We start from the raw sequence: 21535 nt of genomic DNA, 5'->3' as shown, positions 1-21535 counted from the left end.
GATAGTAAAGACAGGATCAAGAGTTTCCAGAATGATTGATAAACATCTTTGCATCAATCAAATATAAACATTTCTGAGCTAAATATCCAAGACCAAGTTCTCATATACCAACCCCCTCCCCTTAGGAGGGTCTAAAATGAACCCAACATCACACTTTATTGTTGGGAGTTGTCTTGATAAATTTCCACTATCTGTAACATGACAACCTCTGATCAACAGGCAGGAAGTGGAGTGAAGAACAGAATCCCACCACCCCCCTCAGGAGCCAGGCTGGGAGAAGAGGAGCTCTCAGACGGCCCCACGACTCCTCTTTCCTGAGAGTCTATTTGTGGTTTCTTCCCCTTATATTGGCTCAAGTAGGACACACGCTTGAATCCCTCTGTCACATGGTTTTTTCATGTGTTTTATACAGATATATCTGTCTCACTGCAAATCTGGGCAAAATGATAAAGAAGTTGCTTTTTTCCTTTTTAAAGATCCCACCTAACTCGGAAATTTGCTTGTTTCCAGGTACACTTAGTTTCTACGATGGAATAATCAATGCTAAGGTGTTTGGTGCTTAATGTAGTCTTCTTCCTATAGTATACACTTTTTCAAAGACCTTAGAAAGAGCCTACTGTTTTATCCTATGGTGGAATAACTGGCTTTGGGACATAGAGCAGAGTACTGTGGGGTTAGGGGACACAGCACAGGGCCTCTGACAACCATGTCCCATAGCTCACTATGTGGCCCACCTAAGCATATGGCAAGTTTGGTCACTGTGATTTTGTGCATTTAGTTTGCTTTGTTTTGTTTTTAGAGGAGAGAGTTTTAAAGAGTAATAAGGTCTCATCGTCACCTGTCAAATTGCACTATGTGGGCAACCACCGTGCTCTCATTTGCCTGTGGCTACCCTTATCAATAGATCACATGAAAACATGTAACAGGGAATAAGGTTTCTCCAAGAGGCTCTGAAAGAGAAGCTTACAATCCCTCAAAGGAGAGTGTAGATGTCTGTGAAAATGTGCATGCCCATGGTATCTTTTTGTGACAAGCTGCACCTATCTGTGGCTCCCTGGCTGTGATATACTTGTCTCTGATCTAGTGATGTACTTGTCTCTGATCTTGTGATGTACTTGTCTCTGATCTCATCATCAATATATGGGCACTATTCTTTCAGTGTAGCTTGGGGCCTGAGATCATGAACCTTCATTAACCAAACACTCTATTATTCACACAAACACATACACCCCTCATAGGTGTTTCCTCTCTGTACTCCCTCAAACTCATTAATCGCCATGTAAAATCTCTGCAAACAGAGATAAATAAATGAGCTTTGTACTAATAGGTGTTAGTGGTTGACTACCAAGATCTATTCCACTCCAATGGCTACTATTAACTATGCCCATTCCCCTTGCCACAGAATGGGTGAAAATAGGCATGTAACCTAGTCTTGGCTAATGAGCCATGAGAGAGTCTCCTTCCTCTGGAAACAGTTTTCTAGCTCATAACAAAGACATATAAGTAACAAACAGTCTCTCTTCTTTCTCATGTCTGGACCTTGATGCATCTGTGATATCTATAATGACTATAATCACCTTGCCACCAGCTTAAGGAAAAGGTCAGGGGCAAGAAAATTGTTACAAAGTTGGGCTCTGGCCTGGAACCCATCCTAGCTCTGGACTTCTTATTATGTGAGACAGTAGATCTGATTATCTCTTAGTCATTTGCAGTTAGGTTTTCTATTACTTGCAATGGAAAGCAATTTAGCTGATTCAGACACTATCTTAGTCTGTTTGGTGTTGTTATAATAGAATATCTGAGACTGAGTAATTTATAAAGAAAAGTGGTTTATTTAGCTCATGGTTCTGCAGGTTGGGAAGTACAAGCGGAATGGTACCAGCATCTGCTCAGCTTCTGATGAGGGCCATGTGCTAGGTCAAAACAGGGTGAAGGTCAAAGGGGAAGTGGACATGTGCTAAGAGAGAACAAACAGGAAGAGGAACCTCGCTTTATGGTAACCTGCTCTTGCAGAAACTAATCTATTCCCAGAGAACTAGTCCAGTTTCATGAGAGGACTCACTGGCCAGAACAGCACCAGGTCATTCATGAGGGAACCACCTCCATGACCCTAACACCTCCCACTGGGCCCTGCCTCCCAGCACCACCACGTCTGGGGATCAAATTTCAACATAAGCTTTGGTGGAGACAAACCACAGCAGATGCACTATAATTTTCATGGGCAACCTTAATTGTTGACAGTCATCTAATTTCATGTATTTTTCCAGTGGCTCATCTACTCTATTGCTTTGATATAACCATATAATATTTGCTAATCTTCTTGGAGTTCAAAGGTATCATATATTGATATAGAGGAGAGTCTGTTAGCTTGTTTTAAAAACCAATATTGTGTGTATTCAATTAATTTGTAATCCTTCCCTATCCCTAGCCATGGTCACGTGTTACCATGCAGCACTGATTAGTGTAACATTAGGTAGTAGCCATGTCAATTCATCAAAAAATGATGGTGAACTAGTTGATCATACCAAAGCCATGTGGACCATTCTTATGACTTCTAAAAGTCTGGATACAATTATGGGAAGAACTGCCTTCTTATCAACAGACATAAAAAAAAAGTATTTGACGTAATATAGCATCATCCTTTTGATCAAATTCTTAAGGTATGATTTAACTTGCCACGTACTTAATGACATAAGACCCTTAGCTTTCCTGTTGTAATGATGTAAGGCCCAGCTTTGCTGCCCCCTTGAACATGACAAAAGTGTCATCTCAGTGGGGAAAGGAATGCAGGACTACAAATCATCATGAATTGGACCACATTTAATTAACATATCCAAAGTTTATAATTTTTATGTTTTAGAAAGAAAGAACACAGTATAAGAAAGACCACAATCAGGATACATTGCTTTACATTTTTATTTTTAAAAGTCCATTGTTTAGTCTTAAAATAATCATAATAGATTTGAAGTTTTAATCCTAGAATTGTGATGGAATCAAATCTTAAATACAGAGAGGGACCAGGTGTAGTGGCTCACATCTGTAATTCCAGCACTTTGGGAAGCTGAGGTGGGAGGATTCCTTGAGGCCAGGAGCTTGAGACCAGTGGGGGAACATAGCAAGACCCTGTCTCTACAAAACAATAAAAAAATTAGCTAGGTGTGGTGGTGCATGCCTGTAGTTGTAGCTACTCAGAGGCGGGAGGATTGCCTGAAGTCCAGTGTTTAAGGTTGGAGTGAGCTATGATCGATTGCACCACTGCACCCTAGCATGGGCGACAGAGTGAGATCCTGTCTCTAAAGATAAATAAATGCATGCATACATACATACAGAGAGTCAACAATTTAAAGCCTATTGAAGATTTTGACCTGGCTTAAAACTCAAGGCTGAATTCCCATCACTGTTTCTTCTTTTCGGTTGTATCTGGGAGCCTTGTTGCTCCTGAGTCTCCCTGGAAGGATAGATAACCTGGGAACTCCCTGCATAGATGAGAGACAGCTAGGGAAAAGACCTAGAGAAGCCAATGTTGCAGGGAAGATGAATGCTGATTGGAAGGTGACACAATTGGGAGAGAATGAAAGTAGAGGTACAAGATATAAATAATAGGGAGGTCATTGCGTCAGGGGTGATGGGACTAGGCAGCCGGGAAGAGATGGAACAACAGGATGTTGCAGTGGTTGCATGAATGCAGAAACTAGTAAATACTCATTTGTCATTTACCAAACCTAGACTGAAAAGACAGAAATGAGATTAGAAACTCACCATAAAATAACTGCCGATATTCTTTGAGTTCAAACTATGTGCCGGGGAAAGTGCTGAACACTATCTACATTATTCCATTTGATCCTCACACCAGCCTTACGAGGGTGGCACCATTATATTATCAACCTAATTTTACCAATGTGAATAAATGGGGCTCACTTAACACATTGCAGAATCCAGATTAGAACCAAGGTAGTCTGACTCTAGAACTGGCACTCTTAACCACTATGCTATATTATTTTATAGTCTAAAATATTAGTGTGTTGGTAATGCACAGCGCTGCTAATCTATATTGTGGCTTTGTGCAGGCTAGAAGAGGACCAAAGTCCCTGCCCACCAACCAAACAAATTCAGCCCCTCGGCTTCATAGCTTAGGAGTGGAGCTGGTACCTTGGATCAAGGAAACAGGTGCTCCTGCCTCCGGATGATGCTGGTACTTGCAGGGCATAAGCCTTGGATACCAGTCTCCACTTGCATCCTTAGCTAGACACCTCCATGTGTGCACAGACTCTACATGATATAAGGGCTTTAAAATAAATTTATATACATATAAAACTTTTATCACTCAAAGGTCTTGTTTGAAAGCACTCTGCCTGGATATTCCTTGTTAGCCTCCCCAGATGTAGTCTCTACCCTTCTCCCCGCTGGAAGGCAGCGCCCTGGCTGACTTGTGTGGACCCCATCAATGGTTCCCTTGCCCTCTGGCTTCCAGTTAGGATCATCCAATGGGAGGCACCAGCAAGAGGTCTGAGGGAAGGCAGAGAGTGAGGCAGGTATTTTGACCCCTGGTCCCCCTCTCCTGCATCAGAGGTGGTCAGTAGCTTTGGTCCTTTCCTAAGGCCTCAGCTTGTCAGGCAGCCATTTCCCACAGCGGCAGCAAGAATTTCTGGTGGCCACTTCTCTAGTCCTGAGATGCTTCATCACGCCTTGATCACTCCCTAATTCTGCCCATACTCTGCCAAGTCCCTTCATTAAGCTCCCCTCAATTTCCCTGTTTGAGTGGGCCATCTGTTTCATGCCAAGACTCTGACTCGTGCACAGTGGAAACAAACTTTGAGTATTTTAAGCAAAAAATGGAATTGGGGAAGGCATGTTTAGAGTCACAGAAACAAGGGGAGGTGGGGACCAGGGTTGGAGAACAAGCAGGAACCCAGAGGACCAGAGGACAGCTGGAAAGATGAGGAGTGGAAATGATAGCTAAAGGCATTCAGTGGCAAGAGCCCAGGCCACCCATTGCCACTACCCAAATGCCCACCAACTGTCTTGTGTCCTTCAGTCACCTGCTTGAGTTGGAGTTTCTAGCAGAGGGTCTAATTGCCCACGTCTCCACTATACATCCTCTTCTAGGCTGAGCAGGGCAGTGGATTGGGAGGATCAGGCCCCTTTGGCTAATGTGGTAGCAAGTGAAAACCACTACCCACCGAGACCACACCCAGTGAGTAATTCCTTTAAAACAAGAGACCAAGGTGCTAATAGGAAACATGCCCTCCCCCCGCCCCCTCGCAAAAAAGGACAAATGTCACTATAATAATTAGTAAAAGAATGCAAAACCGCCTTAATGATCCAAGCATCTAAAATAATCCCCCCCCTCAGGAAGGTTCTTATAGAAACAGGTACTTCTCAATGAAAATTTCAGTAACAGAGAAGTACCATTTCTAATGGTCTCATAAATGAAAATTCTTTAAAAGATTTTTAACTGGGTTAGATGTAAAGTTGATGGTTTTATCTTATCAAGGTGTCCATTTGTCATTACTTCAGAACTGCCCATTAAGTGGGTCTTGTGCCCAAATACCCAGCCATGCAAGAATTAGAAGATTCAAAGACCAGTACTTTTAAATCAACTTACTTCTAGGAATTAATTCATTATATCAATTTGGGGCTAGAAATAGGCTCCAATAAGTTTCATATCTATTAGTCTCTTAAAAGTTATTCTTTTCTCCCTATAACAGCTCCTTTACCTTAGTCAGATTTTTATTTCTACCAGTACAAGGTATAAGAATTAAGAATACAGTTTTATTATGAACTGAAGACAAACAGCTTATTGAAGAAGTTTAAAGATAATGCTATTTTATTATATTTGTTGACTGTTATATTTATAATTCATACAATTATTAAATTTAACATAAAATTTAGATTATTACTATTATAGCTCTTTTAGGACTATGCTTTATGTCAACTGCAAAATTAACTTACTTCACAAAGACAGAGCTCATGAGTTATAAATTTCAACATATACTTTACTTGTCATGAGTAAAAGCAATGCATACTCATAATTGTCCCCTGGAGGTTTCCTGATATAGTTATTGTTGTAATGGTATCAATAAGAGGAAATTCTTTTTATTCAAAATAAAATTGCATGGATGCAGTACCTATAATTTTTAATTGAGAATTTATATTCTGTTAAATTGGTTGTATACATAGATATTTTTATTTCTAAAATATTAATTTATTTGGTAAATATAGAGTAAACAGAACACTGTTCAAGCCACCTAGAAAGTTTCCAGAGCTGCCAGTGAGATGATTTTATTCAGTATGACAGTGTGATGAAAAATTGAGATGGTTTTTTATGATATAATCAGACACTGGAGATTTTTTCTTTACTTCAAGATGTAACTTGTCTCACATGCTTATATGTTTCTTGTCTCAGTGATAAAAGGAAAATGGTAAGGACAAAGTAGAAAAGGTACATGGGAAAGGCCTACAGCTTTCATATATTTAAGTATCTATGGTTATGTTCTCAATGGGGAACTCTTATTTTGCTAATAACATGTCTTCTTATAATGCACATATGCATGCTACTACTCTAAATACGTACAACTCCACGTCTAATGGCTTATTATTTGCCTGGTGGGGATGAGAAAGAAAGTAGATCTAGGCCTTCCAATCAAATTGCTGATAATATCTATATATCTTCACCTTCCAGTTTGAAAAAACATGCATCTTCTCCTAACATAGTTTTTTGGTCTCTTCAAAACCACTGAGCAGGTCTTTCTATAATAATTGATTTGGTAGGCTGTGAGCTGTTTTAATAACCAGTGTCTTGCACAATCAAATCAGTAGGTCTGAAATGGTGATTAAAGTGGCTTGGTATCCTAAATACTTAGAAAGCCATAGTCAGTAAGAGGCCATTACTCCCATTTACCAGCTCCTCTTACTTCATACTGCTCTTTTACAGACACGGATATAGAAAATGGGCTGGCCCACCCAGCCGTCCAACCTCTCTGACTGCACATGCTCCATACGAATAAATGGAAATGGGGCCACTGTTTCCCTGTGTCAGGACACCGTCAGCATGAGTAGGAATACCAACAGGCAGGCATGTAAGATCTAGTGAGTTCCTATTCCAGCACTGTTTTCTCTGCTAGATCAGGTGGCAGTTTGCAGAAAAGCTAATAGTTCATTCACTATGTGCAAGTCAGGGAATACCGCTGGGCACAGAAGAATAGTCTACTGCTGTTTTAGAAGGTTTTACTACATACCTTCTAAAGGTGTACATTTTGAGGATGTTACTTCCTTATGAAGGAAAATCTCTGACCTCTGGACTGAAGTATATAGGAAGTTGTTGCCAAATCAAACTCGGGTTGGTGGTTTGCAAATTTTGAGATGTGAAAAAGGACTATTCATTTTGTGATGGCAGGTCTCATCTGTCTCATTCACCTGAATAAGACATATAGTAGTCGTTCAGTAAATATTTCTTGAATGAATGAATAAGTGAACACATAAATGAGCAGAATTCTTTATGACAAACTCATTTTGAAACATTTTTCTGGTTCTCAATGGTTAAAAACCTAAGGAAAGACACAGTTGATAGTGATTCTTTTAAATGCAGCTAAATTTTGCTTCAGCAACACCAACATATGAAAATCTGGGTTCACAAAACAAAGAGTGATTATGTACTTTACAATTAAATATAAATATACCTTAATGTAGTGGGTTCCTAAATGCTGGCCCATGATGTTTTCTCCAGTTCACAGTGAAATGAGAAAAATCAGTGCAATGTATTGTTCATCATAAGGGTAAATTAACCAATTGAAAGAACTGTCTTTTACTCAAAAATGGACCTTCCTTCATTTCTGAGGTTAAAATACTTTTTCTTTAATAAATGGTGGGGATAGTCTATGCTAGTTATTCCTTTTTAAAGCCCTTACTTGCCAAAATAGGCGACCCTATATTGACTCTCCAGCTTATAGAAAAACATTTTATTGGTCTGTAAACTCCAAATATCAAAGACTTGTTTAGTTTTAAAATACGATACATGTTATAAAAGCATATAAATGTTTTTTTAAGAAACCTTCATATAGAATAAAGGAAGATATAACCTTGGCCTCAATGCCCATGATAATAGCTTACAGGTGTTGAGTGGCTGTTCCATGCTGAGCACTGCTCTCAGGGCTTTCTAAAATGTATTCAATCATTTAAATTTCATAATAGCTCAAGGAGGAAGTATTATTATTATCTCTGTTTTACAGATGAGGAACTCCAGTCACAGTCAAGTTTATGTCCCAAAAGACATGTAACACTGTTTTAAGTAAAGTGGCAAAGCTGGGATTCAAATCAATGGCTCCAGAACATATATTCTGATATTACACAGAAACTGGGCCATATGACAGTACAACCAACAGAAAAACATTGTTTATGATTATAATCTAATAATTATGGAAATAGAGGTTCAACCAGCACACAGATTACAAACTCCTACCCAAGACTCATATTATCTTACATTGAAGATAGAGCCCCTCCCAATCTTACCTTATTAACACATTTCTTGATGACCTATTTTTAGCTTCAGGATTTACACAGACATTGCCTCAAGCAACATTCATTCTCCTTTCTTAAGCTCCTGTTTTGATTAGCAAATACCAAAAAACAAAACAAGAAAATATGATATTTCCAATGGGGCATTTCAACCAAGTAGGGCTGAAAGCACAACACCCATAAGCTTAGTCACCAGGATTAATTTAGGGCAAATTCAACCTTATAGTCAACAAATAATTAAGTATATTTCAGTTTACTTATTAAGTGTGATACAAAAAAGTATTGAAATCCCAGTTTTTAAATGTAGATATCCATCCCAACAACAGCTTATTTAAAATGGGAAGATCACAAACACTGAAACTCACATCTTCCCCGGAAGAGTTGGAAACTCAAGTCGAACAACAATTGGGCAAGTAGGTAAATCAGGAAGTACAATTCATAATGAATGAAAAGCAAAACTGATGAGTCAAACTAGACGTTTTGACTAGGAGTAACTCTCCCCCCAAAATACAAAAACAAAAACCCTTCCAAACACAGAGCAAACTGAATCAGACGGTAATTTTGTCTTTAAAAATCTACAATGCTCGCTGTAATGGTAGAAATGATCTGTCAGGTTAAAGATAGGTTTCTATCATTCCATTTAACAATATTTACCAAAATAATTGCATTACATTAAGGGAGCTGTCATTTTATTTTAATGGTAATGAAAAACAGGTTTTAACGTTTATAAGCCCTGAGTCCAGCAGAAAATGTATTTGTAGATTTAACATCTCCACTCTAGGTCCTGAGAGCTGGGGTGTGCACATCCAGTCCGAATACCTTGTTAAACATACAGGACAGTCATTCCAACACTGCAGTTAACTCCTGCACAAACTCTTCCTTCGGGTTGCTGGCTTCTGTTCAAGTACCCATCCCTAGTCCACATGCCCTAGAAAAACACAGGAACCAGTTCTAGGACGTAGTTATCCACCTCGCACCCCATGCCCCTCCCCGGGACCATCCTCCGCCCGTCCCAGCCTAGCCGGCCCAGCCCACTACAACCCCGCCGGCCTCTCCGAACTTCCCCCGCCCACTCCGTCCACGTAACCAGGGTCCCCACGCCCTCTTCGTGCTCCACCAATCAGCAACCACCTCCGCCCAGAACCCGGTCTCCGACGCTCCTCTTTCAAAAAGGCAGCTTACTCCTCCCGCCCTCATCCCCGCCCCTTTCCACCTCCCCGCCCCGCTGGCCCCTCCCACTTCCCCCCAACTCCGTTCCCCCCCTTCTGGTTGTGCCCGCCCGCCCCGGGCTTCGCCCCGCCCCACCTGGGGCAGCGCGCTCACCCATTTCTCGCGAGATCTGAGCGTCCCCGCCGCGGCCGCCCGCCTCCCCCTCCCGTCCTCCCACCCCCCTCCCCCCAATCTCTCCACTCTCCGGCTCTCCTCCCTCCCTCCTCCCCCCTCCACCCTCTGGGCCGGATCTCGTCTCGCTGAGGCGGAGGAGGAGAAGGAGGAGGAGGAGGACGTTCGGCCTGCGCAGTGAGATGTTTGTCCGTCGCCGCCGCCGCCGCCATCGCGGAGGAGCGCGATAAAGGGAGCCGAGCCGGGCGTGAGGGGGACCCCGCGGAGCCGCTGCGCCAGCGCAGCCCCCCAGCCGAGTCCGAGCCGCCAGAACCCAAGCCGCTGCCGCCGCCACCGCCGCGGCCGCCAGGGGCCGGCCAGCTCCCAGCCCTGCCCGGGGGCCGCGCCGCCGCCGCCCCCAGCGTCGCCCCTCGCCTGCCCGCCCGCCTTAAATGTGACACCGGCGCTTCGGAGCGCGACCTGAAGCCGCCGCCGGGGAGGGGACGAGCACCATGTCGAATCTGAGCAAAGGCACGGGCAGCCGGAAGGACACCAAGATGCGGATCCGGGCCTTTCCGGTGAGTCTCTCCTCGGTGCCCGGGACCCTGGGGCCGGGGGCCTGGCCGAGAGCCGCACGCGAGGCCCGGGCTGAACTCCCCCAACAGGCCGCAGGCCCGGCCTCCCCTCCCCCACGCCCGCTGCCGCGGGGCGCGAGCCTTCCCGACAACGGGGCGGCGCGGGGCCCCGGCGCGGCCGCCCTCCCGGGCCGTTCCCCCGCGCCCGGCGCCCGCCGGGGCGCCGCGCCCCCGCCCGAGAGCTGCCCCTCCAGCCGCCCCGCGGGTGTCGGCTGCGGCCGGGGCTCCCTCGCTGCCCCAGCACCTCCCCACGTTACTGGGGTGTAGGCCCAATCCTCAGCACTTCCCACCCCGCTCGGTGCCAGGGACTCCGGCCGTGGAAGAGCGGGGACTATGGGAGTCCTCCCAGCGTGGGGCGTGTGTGTAACTTTTCGCGTGTGGTTTCCCTGCAGCTTCAAAAATTACCCGGCCTAGCTTTCAGGGTGATGAAGGGGACTGCCCTCTCACCTTTCCCCCTCCTCAGGAAGGGTTATGCCATCAACCTAACCCCGACGCAGTGACAGTAGTTCCACGTAATGCTCAATGGTAATAGACTAATAACATCGGGTGTATTTATAGCATCTTTCATCCCGCAAGCTTCCTAAGCACTTTACAAACTCTTGTGCAGGAATTGCCTCGCCACTCGTAGAAGGGCCAAGGGTGAAATGAGAGAGAATTGGACAATTGATTCTCCATTTCTTAGCCATAGGAGCCTGAAAGAATGAGTATAGTCACGAAGCAGAGTTGCATTACTCTATCGGTTTTAGTGATAGCAAACGTGTTTTGATCAGAAACTTTTTTTTTTTTGGCATGTACGTCGAGTCCTACACTTGCAGTATTTAGTATATAGGGTATAACATTGGATGTCATATCTGATTCAGATAGCCCATGGCAAGCAGTTAAAATGTACTGTTGTAACAGAGAAACTGGACATACTTGCCCGTGTCGCTACAGTAACAGACGTACGTCACGATAGACAAACTAGCAATTGAACAGAAGATTTTTGAAAGTAAAACTAGAGAAAGATCGTGGTTTTCCCTTCTTAGAATCATAAATACATTATATCGTGTGGGAGTGAAAGAGGGGGATTTGTATTTCCTTTTTAAAGCATGCTTTTTCTCAAGTGCAGTTGTAGTGCGCAAAGACTTACTACCTTAGTATGATTGTCCCAGTTGAGCGAGTAGCATAGTCCTAGAGAACTTGAGGACCTTTCTGAATTCTTCAAATTTACAACAATACACCTGATGCAGAATTCTGAAATTGCAGGAATATAAACACTAATGTCAATGTGCAGAAATTTCCCGGCTTTATATAAATAAAGGTATGGTATACTTAGGAGAATTAAGTGCTTTGATACTAATTAAAGGGGTTTTGAATGTTTGAAGTTTTTTTCTAGGTAAATGTGAGAAGTTACATCAGAAAGTGAGAAATGTTGACAAGAGAGTACTAATGAAGTTCGCTAGCCTGTTTTCTGTTCTAATTGGGCAAAGAGTTGGGCTTTTCGGTTTGGGAGTAATGTTAATTTTCTTAATTCTGGTTTTTAAAAGCAGAGTTTAGAATTATTCAGAATTTTGTGAAGCCATTATTTTTATGAAATAGAATTTCTAGGAAATGTTAGTCTTATACTAAGTTCATTCTTGAGGTCTTGAGTTTTCTAATTCTGATTTTTTGCTGAAACTTGGAATAGATCATTTTTGACATCAGTTCACTTATGCTAAAATTATTCTGACTAACCAGTTGTACTGTCATCTATCTGTAATCAACTCTTTGATTTCTTTAGATTTGCCAATTTCCCATCCCTTCATCCTCTCTCTTCATTCCTTCTACAAAAATTGAGTACTGTGTGCTAGGCACTGTTGTAGCAGTTTTTTGTAATATATCAGTATAGTTTGAAAGAAAGACCAAGATCCCTGTTTTCTGGAGCTTGTGTTTTGGGAAGAAGTGGTGGGAGAGAAATTCATTATTCCTTTAGCTGAAGGGTATAATATTGTGTGGTAGGTTGGCACATGGTACTGAAACTGATTTTTTTTTTTTTAAGTAACATTATGGTTATGAGTGAATTTGGACCCATTCTGTCTATAACTTGTTTCCCTGTAAGTTTTTCTAAAATTCTTAAATGAAGTGTATGACTACACTAGTGTTTGATACTCAGTAGTAGCTGCTAATTTTTAAAAGCAGAATTTTTTGTTACTTTTTCATAAATATTAATAACATTATTCACAAGTAGGTCTCATTGTAAGGAACCACTATAGGTACTGTAGGGTTTCTTTCTTTTTTTTTGGGTAGAGACAGGGTCTTGCTTAGTTGCCCAGGTGTGGAGTGCAGTGGCACCATCATAGCCCACTGCAGCGTCTGGGCTCAAGGGATCCTCCTATCTCAGCCTCCTAAGTAGCTGGGACTATAGGCACACCCCCCCCCCATGCCTGGCTGATTTTTTTAAATATGTATTTTAAAGAAACAGGGTCTTATTATATAGCCCAGGCTGGTCTTGAACTCCTGGCCTTAAGTGATCCTCTGGCCTTGGCTTCCCAAAGTGCTGGGATTACAGGTGTGAGCCACCATGCCTGTCAAGAACCATTACAGGTTTTTAATATATAAACTTTAAAATCATAGGTGCATGAGCCTTCAGTAAGGATATATATGTGCTCCTCTGTGGTATAGTATTTTACTGATTTATTTATTCTTTGGTAAAAGTGTGGTTAATTACCTTCAAAATTCTTCCAAATTAGCAATCTTGTACATACTGCAATCTGCATAGGTTGCTAATCAGAAGTAGTGAATGCATAGTATTTCATAAAGAAAAAATAACTGCTTATGGTTTATATATATATATATATATATATATATACACACACACACACACATACTTTTAGCTATTGTATTTTAGGTATGCTATTTGGATATATACTTACTATAATTTAAGGTAATTTGTAGTTTAACCAAAATTTCAAGTGTTTATTTCAGGATTGTGTTTTACAAAACCGATGTGTAAAAAGTATAAAAATATTTTTTGGGATTGTTTGTTTTCATTGCAAACTAGAGTGGTAATTGAACTTATGGGATCTTTTATAGATGTGTAAGACTACTTACTGTAAATACAATCTCATCAGTAAAGTCAGGTTTTTTAGTGTTTTGAGTGCATGTTTTAAGTATGCATTCATTATTGTTCACAAGAGTAAAAGTTGTAACATACTACAGTTTAACACACAATTTGCGTTTTTAAGTAGACCTTTTTGTAAACATTGATTCTTTTTAAGATGGAAAACAGTAAGGAAGTTTCTGTATTTGTAAACTGTTTACAAAGGAAGAGTTTAATCCTGTTTATAAGCTTTCTTGCTTTGCACAGTAAATGTCATTTTACATCTTTTTGTTGATAATGTTTAAATTTTTTTTTTTTTGTATGCACAGTAACAACAAGGGCCACAAAACTTTTTTGAAGAAAGGAAGTGGTAGTTGTGAAACTCTTGGAAACCGTAGGGGTTTGGACCAAATCATTCTGCCCCAAGAAGTTTCTTTCTTGCTGTTGCCATGGGTCTTACTTCTGAGCTTTTGTTCCACTATGTAGGATTAGTTGCTGTCAGGTAAACCGTTTTTCCTTATCTTTGAAAAGCCATTCCTTACCATCTGTGCTGTCCATGGCTTTGTCCACATGGGCTTGACAAGCTTAATTGGAATTGGAGGGGTAATGTTTGAATGAAAATACTGTCCTTTCCTCTTATTTGTGTTTCTTGGCTTAGCCTTTAGAGTTCAGGAGATATGTTATGAAAGTGACTGTCTCTAGAGTGTGATCAGGCTCTTAAGACCTGTACTTTGAGGTCCTGAAAATAGCTTCAGTTATTAGTTAATAAGAGCTTGCTAAATCGTGACAAGAATCTCTGGATGTAATGTCCACTCTTTAATTATAGATGAGCTCCACCTGTGTGTAGCATTGATAGCGAATGATGTCGAGATTATTTACTGAGATGGAACCCACAGAGTGACTGACTTTACTGAAAAAGCTGAATTTTAAGATCATCTGTGATGTACTTAAGAATATGAAGAGTCTAAGGGCAAACAGGGACAGTTAGTGTTTGGGTTTTTTTTTCCTTCTAGCTACAGTAATATTGGCCATATTTAGGGGAACAGCTTTGATCTTCATAATAGGTTTCCCTTTCAAAGGGAAGGTAGTTGTTACATAGAACTACCTGGACTGTACATACAGGAAAGCCGTATTACTAGTCTTCCAGATTATACACAGCACAGTATTAGCTATAAATTTTTCATTCTTCATATATTTTCTTATAGAGAAATTATGTAGTAAAGCATAACAGATTCATTAAAGTTTCTTACTCTTAGACTAATTCTTTCTGCTTTATAGTTTTGGGATACCCAACAACTGGGTTGTAGCTGATAGTACCTCTAGCTTTAGAAGTTAAGAAAAGAAGCATGAAGTTGTTATTAACATTCATTTTACATTGTCCTTCTAGTTTAGAGGAGGCTGAAAGATTATTAGTACCAGTATTGAATTTGCAACTATTTTAGTAGTATAGGATATAATGTGAAAATTTGGCCTTTTAAACAGTACATTAATCAGAAGGTTGATTCATTCAAACAAAATAGAGAAAGCTTCCGTTTTTTGTATATCATTCATTCAATAAATGTAGGTCAGTATTAATAATGTTTGTCCATTATTACAAACATTAATAATAATGTTGAGGAACAACATTATTATTGTTGAGGAAGATTATATAATTAAGCTAGAAAAAGTAGTATGCCTTCTCTTAGTATTATAAATTAGGAGGCTTTAGAGTTAATTTTTTGTTATTTTCATTCAAGAAAGTATATGGATGGTCTTTAGCATATTTGTTAGATTTATATAAACGTTAATGGAAAATTTGTAGTTTTAAGTAATACAACTTTGAAAGTAGTTCTTGTTTGCCCATTGTAAAGTCAGCAAAAAAGTAAGGATGTTACTAGTAAGAACAGATGACTGAGCTAAAATATGAATTACAATTAGTATTAGTCTATCAGTGTATTGTAAAAACTGTTCAGTCATAGTCTGCCCAAGCAATGATTTCATTTGTTCAGCTTTTCTGATTATAAAAATGATGCATATTCATGGTAGAAAACTTGATAAACATCTAAATTTATAAATAAGGAAGTAAAAATCACCTGTAATCCTTCTACTTGGAAATAAACAGTATTAACATTTTGATGTGTTTATCTTTCATATGCATGTATGAACACAGTAAAATTGAGATACTGTATCATTTTCTATGCTGACTTTTAAAAAGTAGTTCCTTACTATACGTGTATTTCTGTATTAAATATTCTTGGAATTATGATTCATGACTGTATAATACTTTATAGCAGTGGTCCCCAACCTTTTTGGCACCAGGGACTGGTTTCATGGAAGATAATTTTCCCCCCAGATGTGTGTGGGGGGGGGCGGCAATGGCTTTGGAATGATTCAAATGCATTCCATTTATTGTGTACTTTATTTCTATTATTACATTGTAATATATAATGAAATAACTATACAACTCACCATAACGTAGAGAATCTAATGCCACGGATGATCTGACAAAGGAGGTGGAGTTCAAGCAATGATGCCAGTGATGGGGAGTGGCTATAAATACAGATGAAGCTTCACTCACTCTCCCTTGGCTCACCTACTTCTGTGTGGCCTGGTTCCTCACTGGCCATGGACTGGTACCTGTCTGTTGCCCTGGTGGGGTTGGGCACTGCAGCTTTATAGTACCTCAGTAGTACCTCAATTTGCTTAACCATTTCCCTACTGCCAGTTTTTTCTTTTTTTTTAAAGAAACAGGATCTTGCTCTGTCACGCAAGCTGGAGTGCAATGGTGCATTCATAGCTCACTGTAACCTCAAATTCCTGGGCTCAGGCAATCCTCCCACCTCTGCCTTCTGCTTTACCCACGTTGGTCTTGAACTCCTGGCCTCAAGGGATCCTCCCACCTTGGCTTCCTGAATTTCTGGGATCATAGGTGTGAGCCACTGTGCCTGGCCCTGCCACATATTTTGATTGATTCCAGGGAGTCCCTATCTTCCCTCTTAACAAAGAATGCAACTGTGACTATTTAAGCACATAAATATTTGAGACCTTCTATGATTATGGAATTATAGGGCTAAACATAATCAATACATATTATCTAATTGACCTCCAGAAAGGTGGTAGTAATAGCTAACATTTTTTGAATCCTTGTCATGTGCTTTGCATGTCTAAACTTACTTAATTTGTACAACTCTATAGGATACAGTTCTGTGGAATACTACTACTATTATCTGTTTTTACAAATGAAGCCTTGAGAAGTTAAGTAATTTGCTTAAGGTATTCTCGTAAGTGGCAGAACAAGGATCTAACCCAGGCATTCTGACTCTAAAGTGAGTGCTCTTAAGAATTAATTATACTTCTCAAGCTTGTATTGGTTTAATGTCTACTGTGTAGAAGTGTCTTAGCCAACACATATATCTTTAGTTTCATAGGTGAAAATACAGTATTATACTTTAATGCTTTAATTTGCATTTCTTTGACTACTTATAAGAATAATTTTATTCATTATATGTATTTAGGAGTATAACTAAAAGTAAAGAGACCAAAAGCATAATAGTTAAAGAGGCTGGGCTCTAGATTGCCAAAGTTTGCATACTAGCTCCATTTTTTTTCCCCCTTTCTTTTCCTTTTTTTTTTTTTTAAAGAGACAATCTTGATATGTTGCCAGACTGGTCTCAGACTTGGGCTCCAGTGATACTTATGCCTCAGCCTCCCAATTAGCCAGGACTACAGGTGTCCAGCACCATGTCTGAACACCTCTTTCTACCTCTGTTATCTTTAGCAAGTTACTTAACCTCTGCTAACCTCAGTTTTCTCTTCTGTAAAACAAGAATAAAAAGACCCACTTTATGGGGTGGTTGTGTGGTACAGAAAATGAAACTTTAGAACAGAAGCTAGCATATAGTTAACTACCGTTGATACCAACATTTAGCCTCTTATATGCCAAAATTTAAATATTAAAAGTGAATGTTGGTTTTGTGAATAGTTACATTGGAATGCTATATACTTACTTACTTTAGTGATGCTTCCATTTTCGGGTACAGTTTATAGAACTTAAAAAGCCTGCAGAGCCAATTTGTGAACTACACTAAGAAAGCATTCTCAAAGGATATATGTTTGGTTCCACTGGGACACTTGAAAAGAATGCTCCTGGCTCTTGGGGAGGTGGCTTCAAAGCAGAAGTTCCCATAACGATTCTCACATAATCATTGGAATAAGTGTGTAATCTCTCTAGGTAACTTTATGAAAGGAGTAAACACTCATTTAGTTTGTACATCCTAATGTGTACTTTAAATGTTCATCCAGAAACACATCTAGTTTTTGTTATTCCCTACCTCCCTCTTGTTGTTGTTTCACTCCTGAACTAGATTGTTGTCCCTGCCCAAAACTTACACCAGATGTGCTTTTGAGCCACATAGCACTTAGCATGGTGTGGATGATTAAATGAGGAACCGGTTCTCTAAGACAAGCCATAGTATTTGATTAATTAGGTAAGTTAATACAAACGGTGCTCTGAAATGTTTGAATTCTTTTTCTAGCTACACGTGAAGTATTAAGATGTAATAGTAGGTCATTAATGATCTTGTGGCACCTTCTGTAGCAGGGAAGTGAGCATAGTCTCCTGGAACAGTAATGACTTGAAAATAAGGGTAGTATGATGCTGCATTTGCAGTAACCCTGTATTATGTGTCAGAAGACTTAATCCTTGGTCTGGTCTTTTCTGTTCACTAGCTGTGCTCAATATTTTACTTCCTCCTTCGTGATGACTTTCTATCTCATTCCTTCCTCTCAGCCTGTTACACTGTGGATCCCCTACTTCTGTTGTAGGTTAACTCCTCTGTAGTCTCAGCATGTTCTTAGAATTCTCTGCTTTCTCTCCATCTGAAACCTGGCTTTGCCCTGAGGATATAGGCTTACCTTCTTGAATTGAGGTGTCTGTTTTCTTTATAGTCCTTGAATTGTTGGGCCCAAATGCCATTTATTGCCATATCCATCATCTTTTTTTTTTTTTGGCTCAAGCCCTTGAGAACTATTCTTTTGCTTTCTCTCTCTGACCATCTACTAACTTTGTACTCATATTGTCTCATTCATTGAAGATTTTAGTACCTTCTTCATAGACATTATCTCTAGTTCTAGTCTAAATCTTAATTTTATCCATAGCATGTGGGTAGTCATTTATTTATTCAATTTAAAAATACACTTGCTGTGTAGTACTACTGTGTGTTAGGTACTGTATCTATACAGTGGTGTTCACACAGATCTGGCCTCTTATTCTAGTAATTTTCATGCTGTCTTGGACCTTTTCATCTCCCTACTTCAGAAATCTTAAAACTATAGTATTGCATTCTATCGTAGCTCCTCCATTTATTAGATTAAATCTAAGACTTACATCTAAGACTTAGATGTAAGACTACATCTTATAAATCACTTCTGCATGTTCCCCTTTTGTCAAAGGGAGGAAATGACAGTACCTACCTCATAAGATTGTATTAGAGTTAATACATGTAAAGCTTCTTAGAATAGTGCCTGGGACATAATAAGCGTTATTAATAAATGTAAGCTGTTATAATTAATTTTTCTGTCCTACTTTTTGCTTGTTTCCTTCTCACTTTAAAGTACCCTTGGATCTGGATAAGACCCTTTCATTCTCCTAAACCATGGTGCCATCACTTCTACCTTTATCAGTGGCCCCTTCTTTCCTACTACCTCCCCAGAGCAAGGCTAGAAATATCAGCAAAAAGCATTTTGGATCATCCCACCCGTGTGCCTTCATTGCTCATATTTTTGAATTACTCCTGGAGAAAATTGCAAGACTGTAGTTTATAATTTAGCTGGACTCTCAGTGCCTGAGGGCAGTTTTTTTGTGTGTTTCTTGTAAACTTCCTCTCCCCTTTCCTGCATGAGCTTTTCCAAATTTTAATCATTGTCCTTACACTCTTTATAGAGAATTCTTTTATTTCTCTTCTTCAAGAAACCTAACTATTGCTTCAATCTGGAAACCAGTGTTCTTACCGTGTTTCCCCGAAAATAAGAGACCTACCCATAAAATAAGCCCTAGCAGGATTTCTAAGCATTTGCGCAATAGAAGCCCTACCCCGAAAATAAGACCTAGTGATGGGTGTGGCTACACAGCATATCTGCACAACCCGTGCATTTTGTCATGGAGCGATAAAGAAGACAAGCAGCCGTTCTCATCTGCCCCATGAGAGCTCTGTTGCTCAATATGAGAGATTGGGGCCACTGGTTCTAAAGGAAATAGACTCGCAAGAAATTCAGGTTGGAATTCCGGGTTTGGAGAGTTATGATGATGTTCCAGAAGAAGACTTAATTATATTTGAATAAATGTGGATTGTTGTACCGTACTTAAAAAAATAACACATCCCCTGAAAATAAGCGCTAGGGTGTCTTCTTGAGGAAAAATAAATATAAGACCCTGTCTTATTTTCAGGGAAACATGGTAGGTGTAATTTCCTTCAGTGTTCTGTTCCTTCATTGTCCTTTCAGTTACATTCTTCAATTTGTATCTTTTACTCATTCTCAACTTCTTGCCTTTGGTCTCAGAAAAGGAAGATGTCATTTTCCTGTCTTCCCAATCATAGTAGCTACCATACTATCTCCCTTCATAGCAAAGACTCCTGGGGGAATAGTAGTAATACTGTGTTTTATGTAGGATAGTTTTGTGTCCAGGACCCAGAAGGCCTAGGAAGAATAAAGTAGATAATCTTGAAAATTTCCCTCTCTGGTAATTAGAGTAGCTCATGTGTTGCCATTTGTATTAATATGTAGGGTTCTGTAAAATATTTCATTTTAAAATGTTCGGTTAACCATTGCTTTAACGTCACTAGTCATTAATCTAGTCTTTTTTTAAAGATGAGAATCTTATTTGCCCATCTTGATAACAGTTAATAGGAAATTGAGAACTGATCCTGAAATTGCCTTAACTCCTAATCCAGAGCTTTTGCTATTGGACAACATTTCTTTTTATTTTTTTAAAGTCAGTTTTAAAGTTGAAAATGTAAAACTTCTTAATTTGACTTCCATTCATGCAGTAGTTGCTGTTGTTGAAAAGGAATGGACTCAAATTTGCTCTTTGAGTGAAAAATGTTACTGCTAAGCAATGGAATAAAGACTTCAGAGGGGAAATTTTTACCTACTTTAAGCAAATACAAGATTCCTTAGAGATACTTTCCTATAAGAGCAAACCTCCATTGCTAAGAGGAGTTCTTTAACATAGTGCTAGTAAATCATTCTTACCCAAAACAGCTCTGAGTAACATTTAGCCTCTTCTATTTGCCCTATCCTCTCCAAAGTAATGATGAAAAGTTCCTTTTTCCTTTTTATCTCCAGTTTCTTTCCATTTCCAATAAAGAGAAATTACTTTGTAAGATTAGTAACAATTTGTTAGAGTGTCTGCCTTGTATTAGGCTCTGTTTTAAGTACTTAGAACTAACTACCTGAAATCCTCAAAACAAATTTAACTTTAGATACTTCTCCTGTTTTAAATCTATCTAGGGCTCAAAGATAGTAAAATGTGTATAATACTACATATACATACATACATGTAGGGAAGGGCAAAGCTGGGATTTAATTCTTAGGTATGTCTGACTCAAGTCCATGTTCTTTCCATTATGTCACACTGCCTAATTATATTGTTAAGAATTTCCTAGATTCTGAAATATTTACTTAATAAGAATATACTTGAAAATTAATTTTGAGGTTGCCATTTAAATGATTAGCCAGAGGCAGATCCAGGGGCTCTGAAGCTTATCCAGTGCAGTACTCTCTTTACAAAAATAATTCAACATTAGTTTTTAGGCCTTGGAAGGAATCTTTGCGAGCTTAAGCTTCACTAGGTTGAAGGTAAATTGGACCACCTGTAAGAGAATAAAAGTTACAAAAACTTTAAATCAATTAAAATGTCTATTCCAGTAACATTTGAATATATAAATTGCGTACGGGACTCTAGTGTATATTGGCTTGAATAAAACAGTCAAAAACATAACCTATAAGAAAGATATATTAGTTGATATAT

At 39.7% G+C, this 21535-nt stretch overlaps 1 protein-coding gene and 1 long non-coding RNA gene across 2 annotated transcripts in view; one reads left to right on the top strand and one right to left on the bottom strand.

The window, feature by feature from the left end:
• Positions 1–9190: 9190 nt before the first annotated feature.
• LOC105862847 (uncharacterized) lies at positions 9191–10403 on the bottom strand. The gene is made up of 2 exons (XR_001150237.3): positions 10315–10403; positions 9191–9442 (listed from the first exon to the last, which is right to left on the bottom strand). It is a non-coding gene; the product is annotated as an uncharacterized LOC105862847 (long non-coding RNA).
• The window catches only part of CUL3 (cullin 3), a 106696-nt gene continuing 95112 nt past the window's right edge, over positions 9952–21535 (top strand). The window contains exon 1 of the mRNA XM_012749415.3: positions 9952–10412. Coding sequence (XP_012604869.1) covers positions 10347–10412 — 66 coding nt within the window. The 5' untranslated portion in view covers positions 9952–10346. The remainder of the gene's footprint in view (positions 10413–21535) is intronic.

This window comes from Microcebus murinus, chromosome 8 (genome assembly GCF_040939455.1).
Source record: "Microcebus murinus isolate Inina chromosome 8, M.murinus_Inina_mat1.0, whole genome shotgun sequence".
Taxonomy (NCBI): domain Eukaryota; kingdom Metazoa; phylum Chordata; class Mammalia; order Primates; family Cheirogaleidae; genus Microcebus; species Microcebus murinus.
Note: the sequence above shows the minus strand (reverse complement) of the source record. Positions and strands in the feature narration are given on the sequence as shown.